Here is a 21,610-nt window from a genome sequence, read left to right as displayed (position 1 = left end):
TTAATATAAAGCACATAGAATTGTTAGAAACAGTATTCACATAAAATAGGAGAAAAAACAAAAAATATCTTCTATTAACTTTATATCTTTACTTCAAGCTATGTATTTTTCTATTGTATAAAAAGCACAATATAAAATAATATAAACACAGCACGCTCTTAATAGTTGGGAAATCTGAGCAAGTTACTTAAAGTTATTTAAACTTCAGTTTCCTCATCTATAAAATGGAGATAATAGTACCTATTTCCACAAATTTTTAGAATCATATAAAAAATGTGTAAGCCAAGTCCATAGCAAGCATTAAACGGTCGTTACTGTGTATATATAAATTCTAGAATTTAAAGTAAGCCACAGCATGCATTAACTTAAGTACTTTTTTAAAAGTTCATATAGTATCATTTTACTCTATACGTCTTACCTCTGATAATTTTTATCTCCTACTTTTTTTATATCTAGCAAGAAATGAAGACATTTCTGTCTCTTAGATCCCTTTCCCTATTTTCCTTATGGCTACAGAAACATAAAATTATGTACTTACAAAGCATATGATCACAAAAGTTTATTAAAAAGATATAAATACATATCTCCTAATTTCAATAAAATTTAAAAATAATTACCTGTGTCAATGGCTCCACTGACCCAATGTATGTATCAGGACGAAGGAGAATGTGTTCGAGTTGTGTCTTTTTCTGATATACTCTCTCAACAGACAACTTCTTTGAAGAATCATTTCTATTTGCAGTTTCAGACTCTTCTTTTTTTGCAGCATTGTTCTGATCAAAAAGAGTCTAAAATTAACCAAAAAATCAAATTTAAATAACCTACCAAGGGGTAAGCTAAAATGTATATGGACATATGACATAGGTTTTCTTTTAAACAACAAAATTATCTTTCAAGCTCACTGATTTTTAAGTCCTAAGAGAACACTCTATTTACCAACAGTCTAGTTATAGTGTGAAATCGCTGTTTTGACTGAGCCCAAAAAGCAGGTATACATAGTCATCAGAATAGCTAGAAAGCCTCTATCTATTCGATCCAGAAATATAAACTTTTCCCAATTCTGCAAGATAACAAGTTAATTTTTGTAGTCCACAAAACTACCCAAGGAATGTGATCAGGTTAAAGGTTCACAATAGCTAAACCTGGCTGACTGCAGAGGTCCCAAATACTTCCAGATATATAAATTCCCTGCCATTAAGCTACAATAGATGTTCCATTACTGAGAAACACCATGACTCCAGTTTCTCTACTAGTTACAAGGAGGCAGAGGTTGGTGATCCTAATTCTAGCCATTCTTATAGCAGATAAGAATCCCAAACTCAAATTCCCAAGGTCTGAAGATTTCTTTATCTTCTTAATAGCAGCAGAGAACACATTTCTCTCCTAGAATTCCCTAATGCTGACAAATAAGACATCCTACTAAAAGAAAGATATTAATGGCCTGTTTTTTCAGTCAAAAAAAAAAAAATTCAAATATAAGACACAATGAAAAAAATAAGATATCTTCGCAAGTCTTTGAACTTTAGTAGAGATGAAACACTCAGAAGATAAACAATGGAAGAGAAATTTTGTACATTCGAACTAGCAGTATACCACTTCACTCAAGTCCTAGACATAGCAATATCATCATCTTTAATTTTTAAAAAGGTGTCATTACACAGCCTTTACATGTATGTTTAAAAATCAAAATATATATAACTTCTGTGTAGTCTAAACCAAAACAAGTATTGTAACATACAAACCCTATAAAAATTTAAACATTAATTATAATCTTCCAATGCCATAAATTTTACATAAAATTAAAGAAATTTAATATTTCAAAATAACAGTATTACAAAAAACTCATTTTCGAGATTTTAAACTATGTTTTTATACATTCTTTCATTTATAAGGTTATCCATTAACACTGCTCAGAGTCAATTAAAAATAACTTTGGACAAAGAAAATAATTCTGTTTCATAAAGTCTTCATATTATATTTCTGTCAAGCATTAGATGAACCAACTAGCCAGATAGTTTCCATATTTCTGATCATGTTCCTTGCTTTCCATGAGATAATTGATTATAGAAACAAATATAACAATAAAAACAGAACAGTTAGAACAAAGATCATAATGACTAAGATCACACTAAGAAAGGGCTTAAGGATGATAAACGCAATGGAATCAAAGGTGGATAACTTCTTACCATTAACTTAGAACTCTTTGCAACTATTGGCACAGATATCAGAAACTTATAATTGCTATGCAAGTAAAGGCTTTCCTAGTCCAGCCTACTCTTCCAAAACAAAACACACACACACACCACCACCACCACACCATCATTTTTTATATTAGACTTAACCAGAGACTCATGTCTCCCTAATTTGGGCTTCTACATTTGGCCCTGATGAGTTACACCAAACTGAAGTGGCACATAGGTACTGGAAAACAGAGGTAAAGGACTACCTTCCTGCTTTTTCAAGAATTTACAACTTTTTCCACATCTCCTTACTACCAATTGCCATCTCTTCCTCTCAAATGAATAGAAGAATAAGGAAAGTTTGGCTTGCGCCTATCAGATTCCTATCAAGTTCAAAAAGTTATTTTTCTTGCTAGGATAATGACTCAAAACATCAGAGATGTAGTTGGCTATGTCAGATTATTATTTATAATTTTCTCTAGAAATAACATAATTAGAAAATAACTGTAGCAAGATCTTTAAAACATTTTATGCCAAAATACTGTTTCCTAAAAATCATGTGACAGGTGTACCATTCTATTTAAAGTAATAAAAACCATTAAGAAATATATATTATTTATAGAATATCATAATAAAACATGTTTTGAAGTCATTTGTAGATATATTAAATAAACTCAATTATAATATTTAAGAATTTCTAAAACTCTATATAAACTTTTACCCCAGATATTTCATTGTGTAAATATTTTTAGTTACCTACACCAAAAAATATTTGTATTATAAACTTCTATTGCTATCATTTTTATATAAAAATTATGTGATCAAGTATTTTTAAATTACAGTTTACTAAAACTATACTGTTTAGTGAACAAAGTTACAAAAGAGTAAATAAAAAGTATGAGCCCATTTTCATCAGAAAAAAAATTACAACATATATATGCATAGGAAAAAATATAAAACATACCCACAAAATATCAATAAAAAGCATCCATGAGAAGTAGAAATATGGGTTCTTTTCATTTTCTTTTCTAATTCTCCAAAATGAACACATAATTATCTTAAAAGCTTATTAACCTATGTATGTGAAAACATAGTTAAGCTAGAATAAAACTGAAAGTTTATTTTTTCTAGAGGCATTGTATATATCTACTTATGACTTCAGCTGCCCCACCTTTCTAACTAGAATCTAGGCAAAAATAAATAAATAAATAAGACTGGCAGCCTTAACAGAGTAGAAAGCAGAAATTAACATCATCACCAGATTTGTCTTACTTTCCCATTCCCAACAAATGGTAGTTTGCAATGTTCACAACTCAGGAGCAGCAAACAGAGAAGGAAGTTCTCTTCTGAGAGATCTATAAGCTTTTCTGCCAGAAACCTGAAATAATAATGGTTTCTTTCAGCTCCTGTTTATTAGCAAATCTGGCTCCCCTGAGTAATGGCCAGGCCACTAAAAATCAAAATCTGGGGGTAAGGCAAGAGAGGGCAACTTCTCTCCCCTTTCCCATTCAATAGGCGGGTCCCATCCCTAGAACAGGTATGAATTCAAACAACCTCCGCCTATGAACAGAAATTAAATGAGAAAAATCTGTTGATCATCTTACCTCCAGCTGTTATTTCTACTATCTCTTTTAGTAAAGAGAAAAGAAAAAAGAAAAGGTCACCCTGAGCAGCCCTTCAGTTTTATATCATTATTGCTGATAACATTCAGAACAAAGAGTCAAAAATTAGCCTGAACAGAAACAAACTAGCAAATTCATATCTTCACATTTATAAAATCACTCTCGATATCACAGATGACAAAGGTTTTGATACCTGTAGGCTAAGAGAATTATGCTCATTTTAAATATTGAAAAGGGTTCTTTTGATTCAAAATGATTTAACCTTTTCTTATTCTTATATGTTCATAGTAATGATATACTATAGTAATAACACTAAGCATTTCATATTGACTAAAAAAATTAACAATATGCTCTTAAAATAATAAATTACCAAGAGCATTCTGAATCAACTTTAAGGTTTGATGAAAGTTGAAAACTTGTCATTTAAGTTTATTTGGAATATATTTTGCTCATTATGTGGTCAAATTATCCAACTATTTATAGTAATAAATAATTCCAGCACCTAATTATACTGGAATCTAAGAAATTGGGGGAACATTTGCATTCCTGCATAGAACTAAAAACAGTGAAATATAGAATAATCTCATATTAAGATAAATATCCTTCACATATCTAAAAAACTTGTTTTAATTATATTCTGTGTGTTTTAATTATATTCTTTATATTCTATGCATATGATACCATAATTGACTTTTTCTAAAGTTCAAAAATTGGCTGCCAATGCATTACTGGGGATTTTCAAATTACAATAAAAGCATCAAAATAATATGTAAAATCTATTTTAAAATATTAATCTATTTTATAGCACTTTTGCAATACTGCTAACTCCTAGTAAAAGAATACAGATTTCATACTTATCTAAGATTCAACCTTTATGAATATTTCTTCATCAACAGATGAAAAAAATATTTCTCAAGCACCAATAAAAAAAAACACTCCAGTAAAACAAACTCATTTTAGAATGGGTATGTACCAAGATCATTTTGTGAAAAAGAAAGATTCTTCTTACACAGAGTTGTCACCTACGATATAGCAATTTGGGGCGATCGCCCACAGTTCCTGTTTTTCTGTGGGAAAATGAACTGCTGCCAAAGAGGGGAAAAGGGATGGACTGCCAATTGGTGCTAAAAAGGAACTGAGCCAGCCATTCACATAATCAGCACAAAAATCTCACCATCACCAGGCAAAAGCTTGAGCAACAAGCCTCTTCTCCTATCTTCTATAAGATCCCCTCAGACTTCACATTACACTTTGTAACATCTCTTCCCCTTCTTTTTTCCCTCAAGGCTACCATGCTTGATGTTTGTTTTAGCCATATTTCACCTACATAAAAATACAGGGCCAAGTTATGTGCCCACCATTAATGAAAAACAAAACCCAACAGTTTGTCTTCCATCTATGCTCCCCCAGATTTGTTCTCCTCTCCCAAAATAAGGAGAACAAGGGAAGATGGAAAAAAATGAGTGATACTTAAGATCAAGAGAAATGCTAAAATGTCCACTATAGAAAAAAATCTTCCTCCAAAAAGCATCCAAATCTGAAAGGAAGAAGTAAAACTGTCACTATTTGCAGATGACATATTATATATAGGAAACTATAAAAAGTCCACCAAAAACACTATTAGAACTAATAAACAGATTCAACAAAGTTGCAGAATACAAACTCAATACACAAAAAATGTTGTGTTTCTGTACACCAATAACAATCAGAAAGACATTAAGAAAACAATCTAAGTTATAACTGCATCAAAAATAATAAAATACCTAAAAATAAATGGAAAGATAGTTCGTGCCCATGGATTGGAAGCATTAATATTGTTAAAATGTCCATACAATCCAAAGCAATCTACAGATTCAATACAATCCCTAACAAAATCTCAGTGGCACTTTTTGACAGAAATTAAACAAAAATCAACTCAAAATGGATTGGCATGAATATAAGACCTGAAACCATAAAACTCCTAGAAGAAAACACAGGCTGTAAGCTTCTTGACATGCATCTTAGTGATGATTTTTAGGATTTGGCAACAAAAGCAAAGGCAACAAAAGCAAAAATAAACAAGTGAGATTACATCAAACTAAAAGCATATGCACAGCAAAGGAAATGAACAACAAAATGAAAGGGCAACCTACCAAATGGGAGAAAATATTTACAAATCATGTAACTGTAAAGAGGTTAATATCCAAAATACATAAAGAACTCATACAACGCAACAGCAAAAAAACCCAGACAACTCCATTTAAAAAATGGGTAGAGAATGTGAATAGATATTTTCCAAAGACATCTAGATGGCCAACAAGAACACGAAAAGGTGCTCAAAATCACTAATCATCAGAGATAGAAATATGCAAATTAAAACCACAATGAAATATCACCTCACAACTGTTAGAAGGCTATTATCAATAAGACAAGAAATAGTGTTGGTGAAGATGTGGTGAAAAGAGAATCCGTATGTACTCTTGCTGGGAATGTAGATTGGTGCAGCTATTATAAAAAACAGTATAGAGAGTCTTCAAAAAATTAAAAATAGAACTACCATATGATCCAGTGACTTCACTTCTGGGTATTTACCTGAAGAAAACAAAAACACTGACTCAAAAAAGATGTATGCACCTCCATGCTCACTGCAGCACTATTTATAATAGCCAAGACATGAAAGCAACCTAAGTTGCCCATCAATAGATAAAAGGATAAAAAATATATGTAACAGACACACAGAGAAATATTATTCAGCCATAAAAAGAAGAAAATCTTGCCATTTGTGACAATATAGATGAAACTTGGGGTCATTATGCTAAGTGAAATAAGTCTGAGAAAGGCAGATACAATGTGATCTCACTATGTGAGGAATCTGAAAACAAAACAACAAAACCTAACTAACTCATAGATACAAAGAACAGACTGGTAGTTGACAGAGGTAGGGGAGGGGAAGAAGGGTGAAGGTTGTCAAAAGGTACAGTTATGAAATAAATAAATAAGGAGGTATAATGTACAGCACAGTGACTACAATTCAATACTATATTGTATATTTTAAAGTTGCTAAGAGAGTAGATCTTAAAAGTTCTCATCACAAGAAAAAAATTGTAACTATGTGGTGATGGATGTTATGCTAGACATTGTCGTGATTATTGCTCAATCTAAAAAAATACTCTTTCTCTGGGACAAAAGAAATGAAAATACTTATCACTGGATTTAAAAAAAAGGAAAACGTGTGTGTATGTACATCCATCTGAGAGTTTACTATATGTCAAGCATTGTGGGAATTATATGCATAATCTCAATTAATTCTCCTAACAGCTCCATAAAGCAAGACACATTATTATAATTCACTTCTTACAGATGAGGAAACTGAGGTCTGGAGAGGCTAAGCATTTTCCCAAAGCTAACAAAGCCAGTGCTTAAAGAAGGTGAATTATGAAACCAGATGATCTGATTTTATAGCCCATAGCCTTAAAGAGCTTTACACTAAATGTATATACCTTGAAAAGGAAATGTACTCTCTAACTTTTTGCATGAACACAAAAGGTTAGTAGAAAGAGATATAGGTATATCCCAGAAGGCTTTATTTATCCTGTTACATCAGGGTATAAAAGATGAGTTTTTTCTGGTTTTTAATATTTTCAAATTGTAGGGCAGTATAAATGATGGTTAAGAACATAAGCCAGGTTTAAATCTCACCTTTGCCTCAGCTATGTCCAGTTTGTTACCTAATCTCTATGCTCCTGTTTCTTTCTCTTCAAATAAGAATTATACTGATCTCACCTTTACTTTAAAATGGGTCCTATTTGTATTGATTTTTAAAAAAGAGGCCTATTAAAAAAAATACTTAGTAAAATACAACTGTTGCCACCACCAAGGTATTGAACAGATCTGAAACATACAAGTAAACACACTTCTATTCAGAAAAGTTAACAGTTTAAAAAAAACTTTCTAAATACTGATATTTTGTTATTTGAGAATGTATCTAAAGAACAGTGCTACCTGACCACTGACCTTATGATAACAGAAGAATTGTCAGGAAGTTAGTACTTTATCCAAATTGTTAACAATAACCAGAGCTGGATTATGTATCCAGCTCTTTACTAAACACTATAAAGGATACAAACAAGTAAAATACAGGGCCTCTGACTTCAAGAATTTATAATCTAATTGTTAAAACAAAATTATCACCCATGGAAGTTACATTAAAAAAAAAAAGATTTATGTTTTATGATCCATAAGAGTAACAGAAAAAGGTGAGTACAAACTGGAGGATAAAAGGTTGGTGAAACTCTAAACTAACCTTGAAGAGTAATTAAGATTTAGACTGGTAAAGAGAAGAGACATTCCTGACAGAACATTAGCATACAAAGGCAAAGTGACAAAAATGAACATGACCTGCAGGAGACCATGAAGAGAGAAATCTAACTATGAGGATTACAGGAAATATATTGCAATTGGGAGGGCACATAATTTATGAAATAATTGGCTTGAAAATCTGATTGAGCAGTTTAGACTTGCAACAATAAGCCACTAAAGCAAGGTTCTTAATACTAATCTTTAAACAATATTAAATATACAGTCGTTTCCTGGATTAAAAATATTCAGTTGAAAAAAATGTCGTTTCATTGTTTTACTTTAAAATACTACAATGTTAATTGCAGTTTTATATTTATTAAAAAGATACATTTTTAGAAATAAAAACTGAAACATTTAGAGATGAAGTGATATAATTCAAGGATTTACTTTGCTTCAGAATAATGAGAAGGGGAAAGGTGGGTGACCTTGAGTTGATAACCGTTGAAACTTGATAGAAGGAGATTACTTATACTTTTCTGGACACTGCTTGATATTTTCTATTACAGTATTTTTTTAAATCAACCAAATTAGAGTATTACTGGGAGAAAAGATTGATATTTAGATAGTGATTAACTGTATTCTAATAATTTCACAAATTTATTTTTTACAACCACTTGAAGACAATAAAAGACGAGTGAAATGAATTAAAGTTTTATAAGCTAAAAGTTAATTCAAGAAACTCTACTTCCTTCAAAGAACTCTTCATAGCTGCTGTCAATTTTAACTCAAAATAGTTTTACTATATTTATATTTTTCACTTTTTAAAAAATTTTAGTACTGCGAATCCAACACAAACCAAATACACTTAAAAGGAGAAGTTAATGTCAATCTTAAACCACTTTGCTTTGTGATTTCAGGCATTGTAATGTAAACTTTCATGTAGTGACAACGTTAACACTACATGCTGGCATGCATCCCAATAGAAGTTAATACCAGCGACTCACGACAGCATTACTCACCCACCCCTAAAAGAATAATGATATCGGGGACAAATTACATTTTTAATTTTTCCTGTTGCCCACAAGCAGGTGGCAATATAACATCAGTTTCAATAAAGCAAAGTTACCCTTCAGAAATAGATGACCACTGCAACAAACTCCTGAACTCTTTCCAAGTTAATGATCTGCTTTCGCCCTGGCTTAAAGATATTTTATGTAAGGCAATTTGATTATTCTGAGTGTGCATTTCTTGAACGTCACCAATAAAAACAAAGGTTTGGTAAGCCCAGCACTGTGCTACAGATATCATTTCACTTAATTTTCAATGTGACCTTACTTTACAGATAAGAACACAGGCTTAGAAAGATTAGGTCCCTTGTGCAAAGTCGCATTGACTACATGTGTTGGAGACAGAATATGACTCTACCTCAATCTCACATCAAAGTCCATGCTCATAATCACCTCTATTGTCTTCCATAAAATTAAACTAGTCTATGATAAATGGTGTATATTATAGACATAAAGATGTTCAGATAATCTGATTTAACGTTTAAAGAAGCATCATATCTTAAAGTGGACTTATGGGGTAATTTTTTAATAAGCTAATTCGACAAGAGAATATAATCTATAAATAAAAGACTAAGTGACTTTCTCCTTATTTTACTACATTTCCCATATAGTTTTATAACAAAAAGTATTTAATGAATAAATCAATTTTAGTTTCAAATGAAATTTTCTGATATTAAATAAGACCCTCTTAAGTTTCACAAAATTTCTTATATAAATGAAAGTTTCCTATTGAATTTGAAAGAAAAAGTGGTCATTTAATTACCGACAAAGTTAAATAACAGTAAGTTAAAATATTGCCATTGAATGTTAAAGCAAACCAATTCAATCTTGGCGCAACATGCTTATCATTATAGAATCACAAGTCCTCAGAGAAAACACTGATCAGGCCTCAACACTTCCAAATAGTGAATGAGAACCATGTGGCAAACTAACTCCATTTTCAGAAGTTTGATTTTAGTAACGGGTAAAGGCCATCAATTTTAAAAAATCATCCTTTTGAGGTTATACATTTCCTCCTCCTCACCCCCGGAAATGTCCACATGGACCACTAACAAATGTCCTAGAGATTCAACATAAGAGCCAGGCAAGTTGTTTTGCAAAGCACCTTGGCACAAAAACATAAATGTTTAAAATATTTTCCTGCTATCAGCAACATGCTTTTTACAGGGAGTACTTATCAACACAGCAAAAGGGCGACTCAACTCACCTAAATTTCACCCAAGCAAAAGGAAATTGAAGACTTAATAAAAAGGTCAATATGAAAGTTTCCCTGGGTGTTTCAGAAAAGGGAAGGATCTATCAAAAGTCCCTATAAAACGTAACGCTTTTTATTTTTTCTCCTGAATACCTAGTCACTTGCCTGAGCTGGGCTTTTTGTGTGTAGGAAATGACCCTGGTCTGAACTCGATGCTGAGCAAGTGAAACGCCAATGAATTATCGATCTGCCGTGGGAATTGGATCCCTCTAGGTCTTCCCTCTTCTACTTCTCAGCAGGAACTGGGCGCTGAAATCCTTTAACTCCGGGACAAATCACTTCAGTCACCTCTTCAACACTCTCCGTTCAGCCCCCACCCCGTTTCATCTGCGATGCTGACGCAGGTGAGCGCTTCTTCTAACAATCCCGCCCGGACAGATGGACAATCTAGAGTATATTAACTGCTGTGAAACTGCCATTCGAATGCGCTTTCAATTGAATGAGACTTTCCGAGCTCAAGTTAAATTTGCTGTAGACCTATCGCCCACCAAATCCGTTCGTCTTTGAGACATCAGAGAATCCGAAGTGGTTACATTTTCAATACACACACACCTTTCTCGGGAATTTCTTAAGCCATATTTGGAGAAAGCGCTAACCCACAGAGACACACATGCATTATTGCCATACCCATCATCTCATTCCCGACTGCCCTGTAAGAGTCCGGGAAACAGGAAAAAAGACCAACCGGGGGCTCCATGTCATGTCCATGGTTTGTCCCCCAAAGTTTCGAGTGTACATTACGCTCCTGCAGCCGGAGCCTCTACCGCGGTAAAGAGAAGAAAGAAAAGGGGCGGGGAGCTGGGGGTTCTGCTGGAAGAACCCCGACGGGGCGCCCGCTCCGAGAACCGGATTTCCCTCTCTTTCTCCTTCTCCCCACCCCCACACCCAGTCGGCCCGGCGGAATTCCTGCCCCGCAGCGGGCCGGGAACAATGCCGCGGCCGGACCCCCACCCCCCAGGCGTCCGCCACTCACCACCCAGGTCAGTGCCCCGTTGCCGCCGGCTCCCGCGCCGCCGCCGCCCGCCTTGGCCATGGTGGGTGCCTCCGCTCACAGGCCCCGAGGCCCCGGCCGCCGCTGCTGCCTCCCTGCTGGCCGCCCGGCCCGCTGCTCCGCACCGAACGCTCCGCTCGCCGTGCTCCTAGCGGCGCCGCCCCCAGCGCCCCATCGCCGAGACCCGGGGCGGACGCCCGGTCTAGCCCACTGAGGAGGCCGCACCACCCGCCGCCCTCAAACTCGAGGCGCGGCGGCCGCGTCGCCCGGGCCGGGCCTAGCGCGGCCGCTCAGGAAGAGGTGAAGGAGGAAGCGGGAGGAGGCCAGCGGCGGAGCCTCCTCGCCCGTCTGCGGAGCCTCAGCAAGCGAGGCCGAGGTTCGGGGGTGTGAGAACAAACACGGCCAGGGAGCCCCGGGCGTCCGGACGTGGCGGGGACGCAGAGGCGCCTTGTCCTTCTTCACGATCCGCGAAGGCCGGCTGCTCCGGGTGCCAGAGTCGCCGCCCGCCGCCGCCGCCACCACCACCGCCGCCTCAAAGGCTGCCTTGCTCCGCTGCGCTGCAGCCCCGACTTCCTCACATCCACACACCGAGAGGGACAATAAACAGAGCCTCCGCTGCCGCGGTCGCCTCCCTCTTGTCCGGCATAACACCGCACACACACATTCGCACACTAGGGAGAGAAGGCGCGGCGGCCGCCCCCGCTGTCAGTCAGCGCCTCGTCGCCCAATCGGGGCATTGTCGCCGCAGCCTCTCGGCCAATCCGAAAATTCCAAGCCCCTTGAGGGGCGGGACCCAAGGGGGAAACGTCATTGCGGGTAGCAACCGAAGGGAAGACTTGGGTTTTTTGTTTGTGTTTGTGTGTATGTGTGTGTGTGTGTGAGTATGTGTGTGTGTGGTTTTTCCATTTGAAGGGACATCAGGGGCTTCTGTCAAGGGTCATTTGAGGGCGGCAAAGGGAAAGGGTCGAATTCGCCTCCGGTCGATTGTAATCCTCCAAGCATGCTGTTTACTCTAAGACCTGCCCTCGAAGCCGAGGCATTTCTTTGCCGGGGACCGCTTGGCAGGGTAGGGCCTGGTACGGGCGGAGGGGGCTGGGGGGGGTGGGGAGCAGGAAGAAGCTGGGGACCGTCCCAAAGGGAAAGTATTTTTAAAGAGCGGTTACAAACCACAGGCAAGACGTTGTAGATCACTGGTGCAGGGAGCGTCCTGTGACCTGGGCCTCCCCAAGGCCCCAAGTGGACGCTGCTGCCGAAAGAATCCTTTGCTCAGAACTTCCCCTCCTCCATCTCCTTCCCTCTCCTCTCCTCCACCCCCCTCCCCACAAGGATACGGTCAGTTTCAAGAAAGCTGCATTTAAAGAACTTAAATGATAAGAGACACACAGAGAACATTCTAGGGAAAGAATGCAGGTTGGGTTGAGGGTTCTGTTTCTACTCTTTGTTGACCTTTCTTCTCTGAACATTGCGAAAATGTCGATGTCACTTTTCTTTCTCATCTGTCCAGAACTATGCCTCTTTCCTCTAAGAGGGCATGTTTACTTTTTAAAATTGTTTTCGGTTAAATTTTAAATGTACACTAAAAAATAATTTCATTCGCATTAAAGCTTTCTAAGAACGAAAATTACCCATACAGCTGCACCAAAGTCTTTGGCAGATGGAAGATGGCTTTACTTCATTCTGCTTTTCAATGTAATTCCATTCAACAAGTATTTATTGGGCACACACTCCGCCATCCTGTGCCAGGCTCTGCGATGGATTCCTAATAAAAATAGGGCCCCTGATTTCAAGTCATTTATACTGTGATCTGTGAGACAGACTAAAAGGGAGTTAACTGTCACCAAAATGGGTACTTGAGGGCATGTAGCATCACCAAATAGTTGTGATGAGAGCTTTTTAAAAAGATAAAAACAGTATTGCTGCTTTGTGAAAAGGTGTTTGTGAACTTCTCTTTCAACTGTGCATTTCCTCTCAAGGGAAAACAAAAATGTCTCAGGTCACATCTTTCAACTGCCTTCTGAGTCCAGAGGGGTGGGGAACTCTCAAACATGGAAACAATTTAAACATCGTTTTTCTTAATTAGCTCCCTAGTGGCCATGTAATTTTGGCATATTTGGAACTTTGGTTCAGAACAGCGAAGCCTTTCTTTACCTTGAACTTGAGGTGCAAGCTCGTATATCAAGACAGACCACGTTCTAATCTGGGCTCTGAACCTGACCAAACTAAGTATCTGTGCCTGTTATTGAACTTCCCTGAGCCTTTGTTTGCGCCTCATTAAAATGAGGATTTTTGTTCTTGTACTTACTTGTGATTTTACATCTTCAAAGTACTCTTATTTTATAAGTTTGAAAAGGGAGTAAGTAATTTTAAAGACTGAGGTTTTTTAAAAAATAAATATACATTAAGTAGAAGTCAAGCTATAAAATATATAGCTTTCTCTTTTTTTAAACTTCATTTTTTCAAAGCTGCTCAGCCTCATTTTGAAATGAACAAAACATATTCGACGTCAAATAGGTTAATCAATGAAAATCTTGTTCATCTTTTCACTGGCCTCTTAGATGAGCCACTGAGTCTTTTAGCTTTCTAAATAGAAGACACTCTAGTAAATATAACTGGTTTTATTCTTATGAAAATATTGACTCCTAAAAGAATCACAAATAAAAAAGCTGTTGAATATACTTATAGGCAAATGCCCAGTTCAAAGCAAAGAATCTTAATAAATGGAAAAAGGTATCGAGAACAAAAGTAGCTCTTAAGGTGGAATTTTCCAGATTTCTGTACTATTATTTTTCTTTTGTAACTAATGAATATTATATCCCTACCAAAAAAAAAAAAAATAGTATCTCAGCTCCTGAAAAAATGTAGGTCTTGATCTTTTTAACTGTGTGCAGCAGACTGAACATATCTTTATGATAAAATTGGTTGTACCTAACTTGAGCACAGCTTTCCCTTCTGGGGTTTTGTCAAATCATTTTTTATTTACAGAGTAATTATAGCAATAATTGCTGCATTAAAAAGCTCTATATCTGATTTGTCTTGTTTGGAATACTATTTTATCCATATGTGTATATTTAAAGACTTACTTTCCACCCATTAGCAAACAGCAGCTGAAATGAAAAATTGTACAAATCAAAGTCAATTCTATAAACTGTAAAAATAAAGGTCTTTATGTGATGAAGCTTTCTGAGTAGTTTCCATGGGGGCTTATCCTAACAACTTTAGAATTTTTATTTTTAGATCTAATGTTTCCCTATTGTACTAATCAAAAAAGGTATTTAGCATGCCGACTATGTGTTAGGTACCCAGGACCTAGGAGTTCAAAAATCATGAAATGAGATCTCCGTGTTGAGTTTACAACTTATCTTATATAGTTTTGAGCTAATCTTTTAAGCTGAAAAGCAATTTTATATTCATTTCCTATTTAATAGTTAACCTGATGAGTCACACCTATTATTGTACTTTATACACAGCATATAATTTAATCAATAAAAATAAATTGTCTAAGAAGATAGTAACCCAAAATTATATTTCTAGGTGCCTGGCAAAGTTTCAATAGAGTTTCCACTTAAATCATGTATTGTTCCAACATTGAGATTCACCTAGGGGGCTGGGGAACTAATCTTTATTCTAGTGAGCATTTAAATAAGATAATATTTGGAGTCAAAATTCAATGGCTGTAACTTTACCTCTCTCTCTCACTGTTAGTTTTTATGGATCCTTAATACCTGCATAGTTGCTAGGCTAAAAATAAGAAGAAAAATAAGAAGAAAAACTGTCCTACAGTAAACTCAATAAATGGTAATATACTCCAGGTAATGACTATTAAATGTCTTCAATGCAATTTAGTTTGTTATATTTCTTTAGAAGTGAGCTCAAGGTAGGGAAGAAAACTACCATCAATGTAGCTTTTTGGGCTTCAGCATTTCTATATTTAATATTATAATAGATTATTGACTTTGATTTTTGAGACTATTTAATTGCTCTAACTATACTGTAAGTATAGTATATTTTTACTTTAAAAAGATACTTAAGCACCAAAGGAAACAAGTGTTTATGGATGTCCGAAGACATCAATCACCACCACATTCCTGAGTATTATCACCACAGGGGAGGCATAAAGGCTAAAGTTGTTCAGTTTCTACCTATGATAAGTATGGGTGAGATGTTTGTTTTATTTGACATCTTTTGGTTTGGAGAATTTTATTTTAATTGGTTTTGGCCAATCAATGCCGATCCTCTGATAAAGTTTCTAATTACTCGTACAGACAGAAGGAACATTTTAGATGATGTGGATCAGCAATAACTCTGGATTTTTAACTATACTGAATTACATAACATGGAGAATATAATTAGCATGTGCCTCAGTTAAAAAGGCTATTTGTGGCTTTCGAAAGGGCCTAATATTAGTTTTGAACTTTCGAAGAAGCATTTTGTTGTAAGAAAACCCAGCTTTAGGAGACACTAGATGCCATCATTCACCTAACCATCACCAATAGAATATTATGTGATCCTAGCATGTGAATTGCTAAATTGTATTTGAAATTTCTAATTAATCAGAGAAATCTGATTCAGTTATTAAATAGGTTTATGAGACTCGGATCTAAAGACATGAGATAGTAGTGACTTTCCCAACTAAACTATTTCCATTTCAGAAAAGCTGGAAACTTTAAAGCTTGAGTTGCTAAGTTGTTTTCATTCTGCAGTATATTAAAAAAATTAACGGGGGTGGGGCAAGAAGTGTGAGAAATATTTTACAAAAGAAGAATATAAGATGTAAAGACTTCAAGTTAAAGGTGTTTCTGGAACAGATCAAAAAGGTATCTGCAGGTTATCTAAGGTGACAAGTTAAAAATCAGAACCTTGAAAAGGTACCATCTTTTAGTGTGCCAATTAACAACAAAAAAGCAATTGTTCCTATATTCGGAACAGTTAAGCACAGATTAGCCCAGATATCTTATATAACTATCTTTGTCTATAAGCTTTCTTCTTTGAGAGGGCTGTCTGAATGTGGAAAGATCAGAAGGTCCAAGAATGCTGATTCATCAAGGAATATATCTCTGGTTTAAATGGCGTTTGAGAAAAGTGAAAGAACAAGACCATTCTGTTCAGTAAATGGTATACTACATGGTGTTAGCTGATCCTAGAAATCACCTGTCACATAAGAGTTTAATAAATAATTGCTCAAGGAATAAACTTGAGACATATCCAAAGTCCCTCATAGTGAAAGAGCTCATCTACCACCCGTGATGGTGCTGAAACTTGGCCAGAATCCCTAAGTCTTATTTCTTCAAATGTTCTTGGCTGAATACCAGAAAGTATAAAAGTACCTTAAACTTTAACAGTTAATTGATTATCAAGAATTGGTTAAAGCATTGTTCCTCTTTAGAAATCAAGAACACCATGACATGAAGAGGAAATGAAGAGAAGTTATGGTACCAGGAGAAAGAATTAAGGTTGGGGGCAAAGAGATAACAAAATCATTGAATCATGTGAAACTGACTGGAGAAAGCAAACACATTCTGACAATAGAAAGAGAAGAGCAAGCTGTAGCTTTCTCAATTATTATTCTTCATTTTATGAAGAAGGAAACCCCCATTTACTGAGAACCCTGCTATCTGTTTGGGATAGTACTGGGCAGGCACTTTCTCTTTCATACCTATTAGCTTAATTAACTCTCAACAACCCTAAGAAAAGTGTTATCATTCTTATTTCACAGTCAAGGAAACAAAAAATCTTAGAAAGTCACAGAGCTGAGTACTTGGTAGAACTGAAATTCCAACTCAAGTCTCTCTTACTCCAAACCACACCCATTTGTCACAATGACAAGTTGGCTAACATACTTGGCAATATAGCATATTTGGCAATGTGTTAAGAACTTGGCGATACTGGTGAATAATTTTGGCCCTCTGTAAAATCCTTTGGTGATTAAATTTTATTGTTAAACTATGATGACATGTATCTACAATTTGAATGGCTAGAAATTCTCTTTGAAACCAGCTTAAATTTGCTATGCCTTACTTTGTTACAAAATGAGTTACTTTTTGAAGACAAAGGATCATCAAAGAAAAAAATACCTCTGGGTCCTGTGACATCTCTCCATACACAAGATTGTAAATCTTGTAATCTAAATTCGGTGTTAAAATTATAGAAGACTCTCAAAGAGCTAACTTTCAAATGTAGGAGGAAAAACACAGAAGTACCTTGGGATTGGACTCTTGAATTCACATTTTTGGATAACTTCAAATTCATAGTAGAAGATACTTAAAGCAGCATAAAAAAATCCCAAATTATTTAGTCATAGGGAAGACTTGTCTGTGGACACTCCATCTATTATAAGGATTATTTGCCTTTTGTAATCTATTTTTATGCATTACGATTTTGCACCTCCCATTCCAGCACTTTGCAAATAATGTTTCTTAGAATACTAATTCCTTGAGGTATAAATGGGTATTTTGGAAATTCTAAGTCCCTAAACCAAGCACACTCTTGTATAGTACCTATGTATAAGGAGTTTATAAAACACAATAGCATTTTTGTCTTTTCAGCAACCCTGCAGTAAACAAGTCTAACTTATTTAGCCTTGAAATTCTATTTTCAGAAATATCTATTGACATCCTTGAAATGTATACTTTAATGAAAAGACTTTGGGAAATACTGCTACTTTTTATATTATTTATTTTATAACATGTGTTTGTTTTATAAGTTTAGAAAGTATAAATAAATATGAAGCAAAGAACAAAATGACACATAATTTTACCACTCAGATAATCTATTAACAACTGATGATTACATTTCTATTCCTTTTGTAAATCTGCAAAAATATATACTTTTTAAAAAGGAAACACTAAGCTCTAGTTAAGTTATTTAAAATTTAAAAATGAGTTCTATCCCACCAGAATGGCTAAAATTAAAATACCAACTGTTGGTGAGGATGTGGAGCAACAGAACTCTCATAGACCGCTGGTAGTATGTAGCTTAGTAATAGCACTTTGAACAATTATTTAATAGTATCTACTAAAGCTAAACATTCATGTATTATATGAGCCAAAAATGTCCTAGGTTTGTATAAACCATCCTAGGTTTATACAAATAGAAACACATATGTACCAAAAGACATACCTAAGAATACACATAGCAACACTATTGTTATAGACCCGAACTAGAAACCAAATGCCCGTTCGTCTAGGATAGAATGAATATACTGTACATACAGAGTGGAACACTGTTCAGCAATGAAAATGAATGATCTACTACACCTAACAAGTATGAGTTTCATAAATATAATGTTAAGCTAAAGAAGTCAAACAGAAAAGAATATATACTGTATGATCCCCTTTATATAAAACTTAGAAACAGGCAAAACTAACCTATGATGTTAAAAGTCAGGATGTGGTTACCTGCAGGAGGAAGATTCTGGGTGCTGATAATTTCTATTTTTTTGAACGAGGTGATGAATACATGCTTATGTTCATTTTGAAAATTCATCCAGCTGTATACTTTTGAATTTAAAATTTTTCTATATGAATAATATGCTTTAAAAGTTTACTTTTAAAAATGCTGTATCACCCACACTTGAAGAAATAAAAATGAGAGTGTGGAAAGATGAGATCATTGATATCTCTGAGTTGATCAGTGATTTGGAAGATTCATACCCTGAATGTGAAGTAGTAGGAATACCATTACCAATTTATTTCACGTTTTCCTTTTTATGTGTGCACAAAAATGATATTAAAAAATTCTTTCAGTAAGCATGAAATGAAACTTAAGTGATAAAAAGAATGCTACCACACCTGAAGCTCTGAAAGATCATTAAGGAAATCTTTTAATTACTATATATAACTACATACCTTCACTTCCTGAACTAACTTCCTCTATTTCCAAAAAGAAATAAATAGAATTTTCCAAATATGAATAATAATCATAACTACTATTTATTGACACTATATTTTGGCACTGTGCTAACATTTTACTTGCATTATCTACTTTAATCCCCACAAGAAATGTATAAGTTAAGAATTTTTCAAAAGTTTTCCAGATTGTAAATGGAATGCCTTCTGGTTATAAAAACTCAATAAAAAGTGTGTCCAATAAGAAATGCAAACATTCCTTAACATGTATTTTCCCCATAAATGTCACTGATTAACAAGTTGGTATGTGTCCTTCAGACTTCCAACACATACACGTGCATACTAAAGAGAAGTCAGCAATTAAGGGGATCATATTATAAATACATCTCTGTGACTTGCTTTACTTACTTTAACTATATCTCCTGGAAATCTTTTATGTCTGTCCATAGATTTATCTCATTCTTTTAATGACTGCAGTGGTTATTTAACCAATTCACTATAAATGGGCACTCAACCAGGAACATTATTGACTTTTTGGACTGAAACATTCTTTAAAGACCTGTCCTATGTATCGTGGGATGTTTACCAGCATTCCTGGCCTCTACCCACTAATCCAGTAGCGTACACCTCTTCCCAACTCACCTATTCATCCATTCCTATTGTGACAAACAACAATGTATCCAGATATTTTGTCCCCTTAGGGACAAAATCATTCCCTCCTAGCACCAAGAACCACTGGTATAGAAGGATATTTATGTTGTTATTTTCAACAACGTAAAAGGGATTCACTAAACAGCTTGGTGTTATTTTTTATAAACTGTGTTTTACAGATGAGAAAACTGAGGGTAGGAATCTTGATCTGCCTCAGGTCCCATTGCTGTAGGTAGTAAAAGTAAGATATGAACCCAGTTCTGTCTCCTCCAGAGTTTGTCATTTCAATCTCCTTTCCAGATCTACTATAATTTTACTACCCAGCAGGTTGTTTTAGAGACCAACCTAAGAGAGATAATTGGAACAGTGAATATCACTACTTGTTGAGAGTAAAATAAATAAAAATTAAAGATATCTTAGCTCTGACAAACATCCTTCGGCTTCTTCTGACAGAACTAGGAGTTAAAACTGTTCTTTCTAAAGGTGCCTATAGCAGAACAAGTCATTTATAATAAACATTTAAACTAAACAGAAAAATTTACAAATTGTTTAAATGGATAGTTAATGTAGTATCACCACAGTTAATATATTTAACTATAATAATGTGCCCTGAGGCTAAGCTAGTTTATGTTGGTAGTAGATCCAAGGTCAGTGTTCTAGATCTTTATGGGCCAGACAGCTTTGCTGTCATTATCATTAAAGAGTACAGACATGTATCAAGCTCCTATTGTGTGTAGTAACATACCACTAGTCCCTCAAACTGCAGATTTCATCCCCAATGTTGGGTAGACATCTTGTAACCCCAAGCAATTGGTAAAGCAAATCAAGCAAGAGGATAGAGAAACAAATTCAAAATTAATATAGCTATCAATATTGATTACTTACTATATACTAAGTATTTAAATCAACCATTATTTCATTTCACAAATATGTAAATTAAGCACCTATTATATACAGTTATAGGCATAAACTAGAGGCATAGAGCATGCCTCTATGAAAGTGTGTGAAAGATGTTAATAACATGATCAGTGGCGGGAAAAACATAATGAGGTATGGGGATAAGGGAAGCCTTTCCTAAAAGTATATGTTAAGTTCTGAGGATGGAGTATGAATTAACATTCAAGACTGGCAATAGCATGTTTGAAACTCTCAGGCAGGTTGGTATAGTTGAGAAAGTGAGAGAAGGCAAGTGGCCAAAGTCAGATCAAGCAGGGTATATTGGGTCATGTTAGGGACTTTTATCATTGGTCCTAAAATGTCCATGAAAAACCAGTGAAGGATTTTTAAGCAGTGGAGTATCATGATTACATTAGAAGCTTCCTATTCTGTTTGCTGTATTATTATTATTGTCTCATTTTCACAGAAAAGGAAATCAGAGACCAAGTCTTAGAAATTAAGCTAAATTGTATACTACAATATACTCTTTTACTACTAGAAAAATGAGATAAAGTGAGTCAGGTTTATTCTTGTGTCCTTCTTACTAACAGGTAATGCCTCCTTTATAGTATTGGCCTTAAATTTGTTGGGGATTATGGGACCTCTGGTTAAACAATGAACCAAGACCTTGAGAGCTTAACAGAGGGTATGTTTCTATTGATTCTCTGCTTATACTTTGTTCTTTAATTCTCACCTGTAAAATGAGAAGTTTCCTTCTGATGAACATTTTGATGTAGAATATGAAGAGTAACAGCTAATGGAGTTCTAAGAACAAAAAATTCCCAA

The 21,610-nt window shown here is 35.3% G+C and overlaps 1 protein-coding gene across 2 annotated transcripts in view; it reads right to left on the bottom strand.

Annotated features, from left to right (window-relative positions):
* TOP2B (DNA topoisomerase II beta) overlaps positions 1–12,090 on the bottom strand; it is a 57,211-nt gene extending 45,121 nt beyond the window's left edge. The window contains exons 1-2 of one of the 2 annotated variants that reach the window (XM_039836735.1): positions 11,376–12,090; positions 618–773 (exon numbers count right to left, since the gene is read on the bottom strand). In XM_039836735.1, coding sequence (XP_039692669.1) covers positions 618–773; positions 11,376–11,435 — 216 coding nt within the window. In that variant the 5' untranslated portion in view covers positions 11,436–12,090. Of the gene's footprint in view, positions 1–617; positions 789–11,375 lie in introns of both variants that reach the window. The other variant, XM_039836734.1, reaches the window with a different exon arrangement.
* Positions 12,091–21,610: the final 9,520 nt, after the last annotated feature.

The sequence above is a fragment of the Pteropus medius genome, unplaced genomic scaffold (genome assembly GCF_902729225.1).
Source record: "Pteropus medius unplaced genomic scaffold, Ma_sr-lr_union100, whole genome shotgun sequence".
NCBI lineage: Eukaryota > Metazoa > Chordata > Mammalia > Chiroptera > Pteropodidae > Pteropus > Pteropus medius.
Note: the sequence above shows the minus strand (reverse complement) of the source record. Positions and strands in the feature narration are given on the sequence as shown.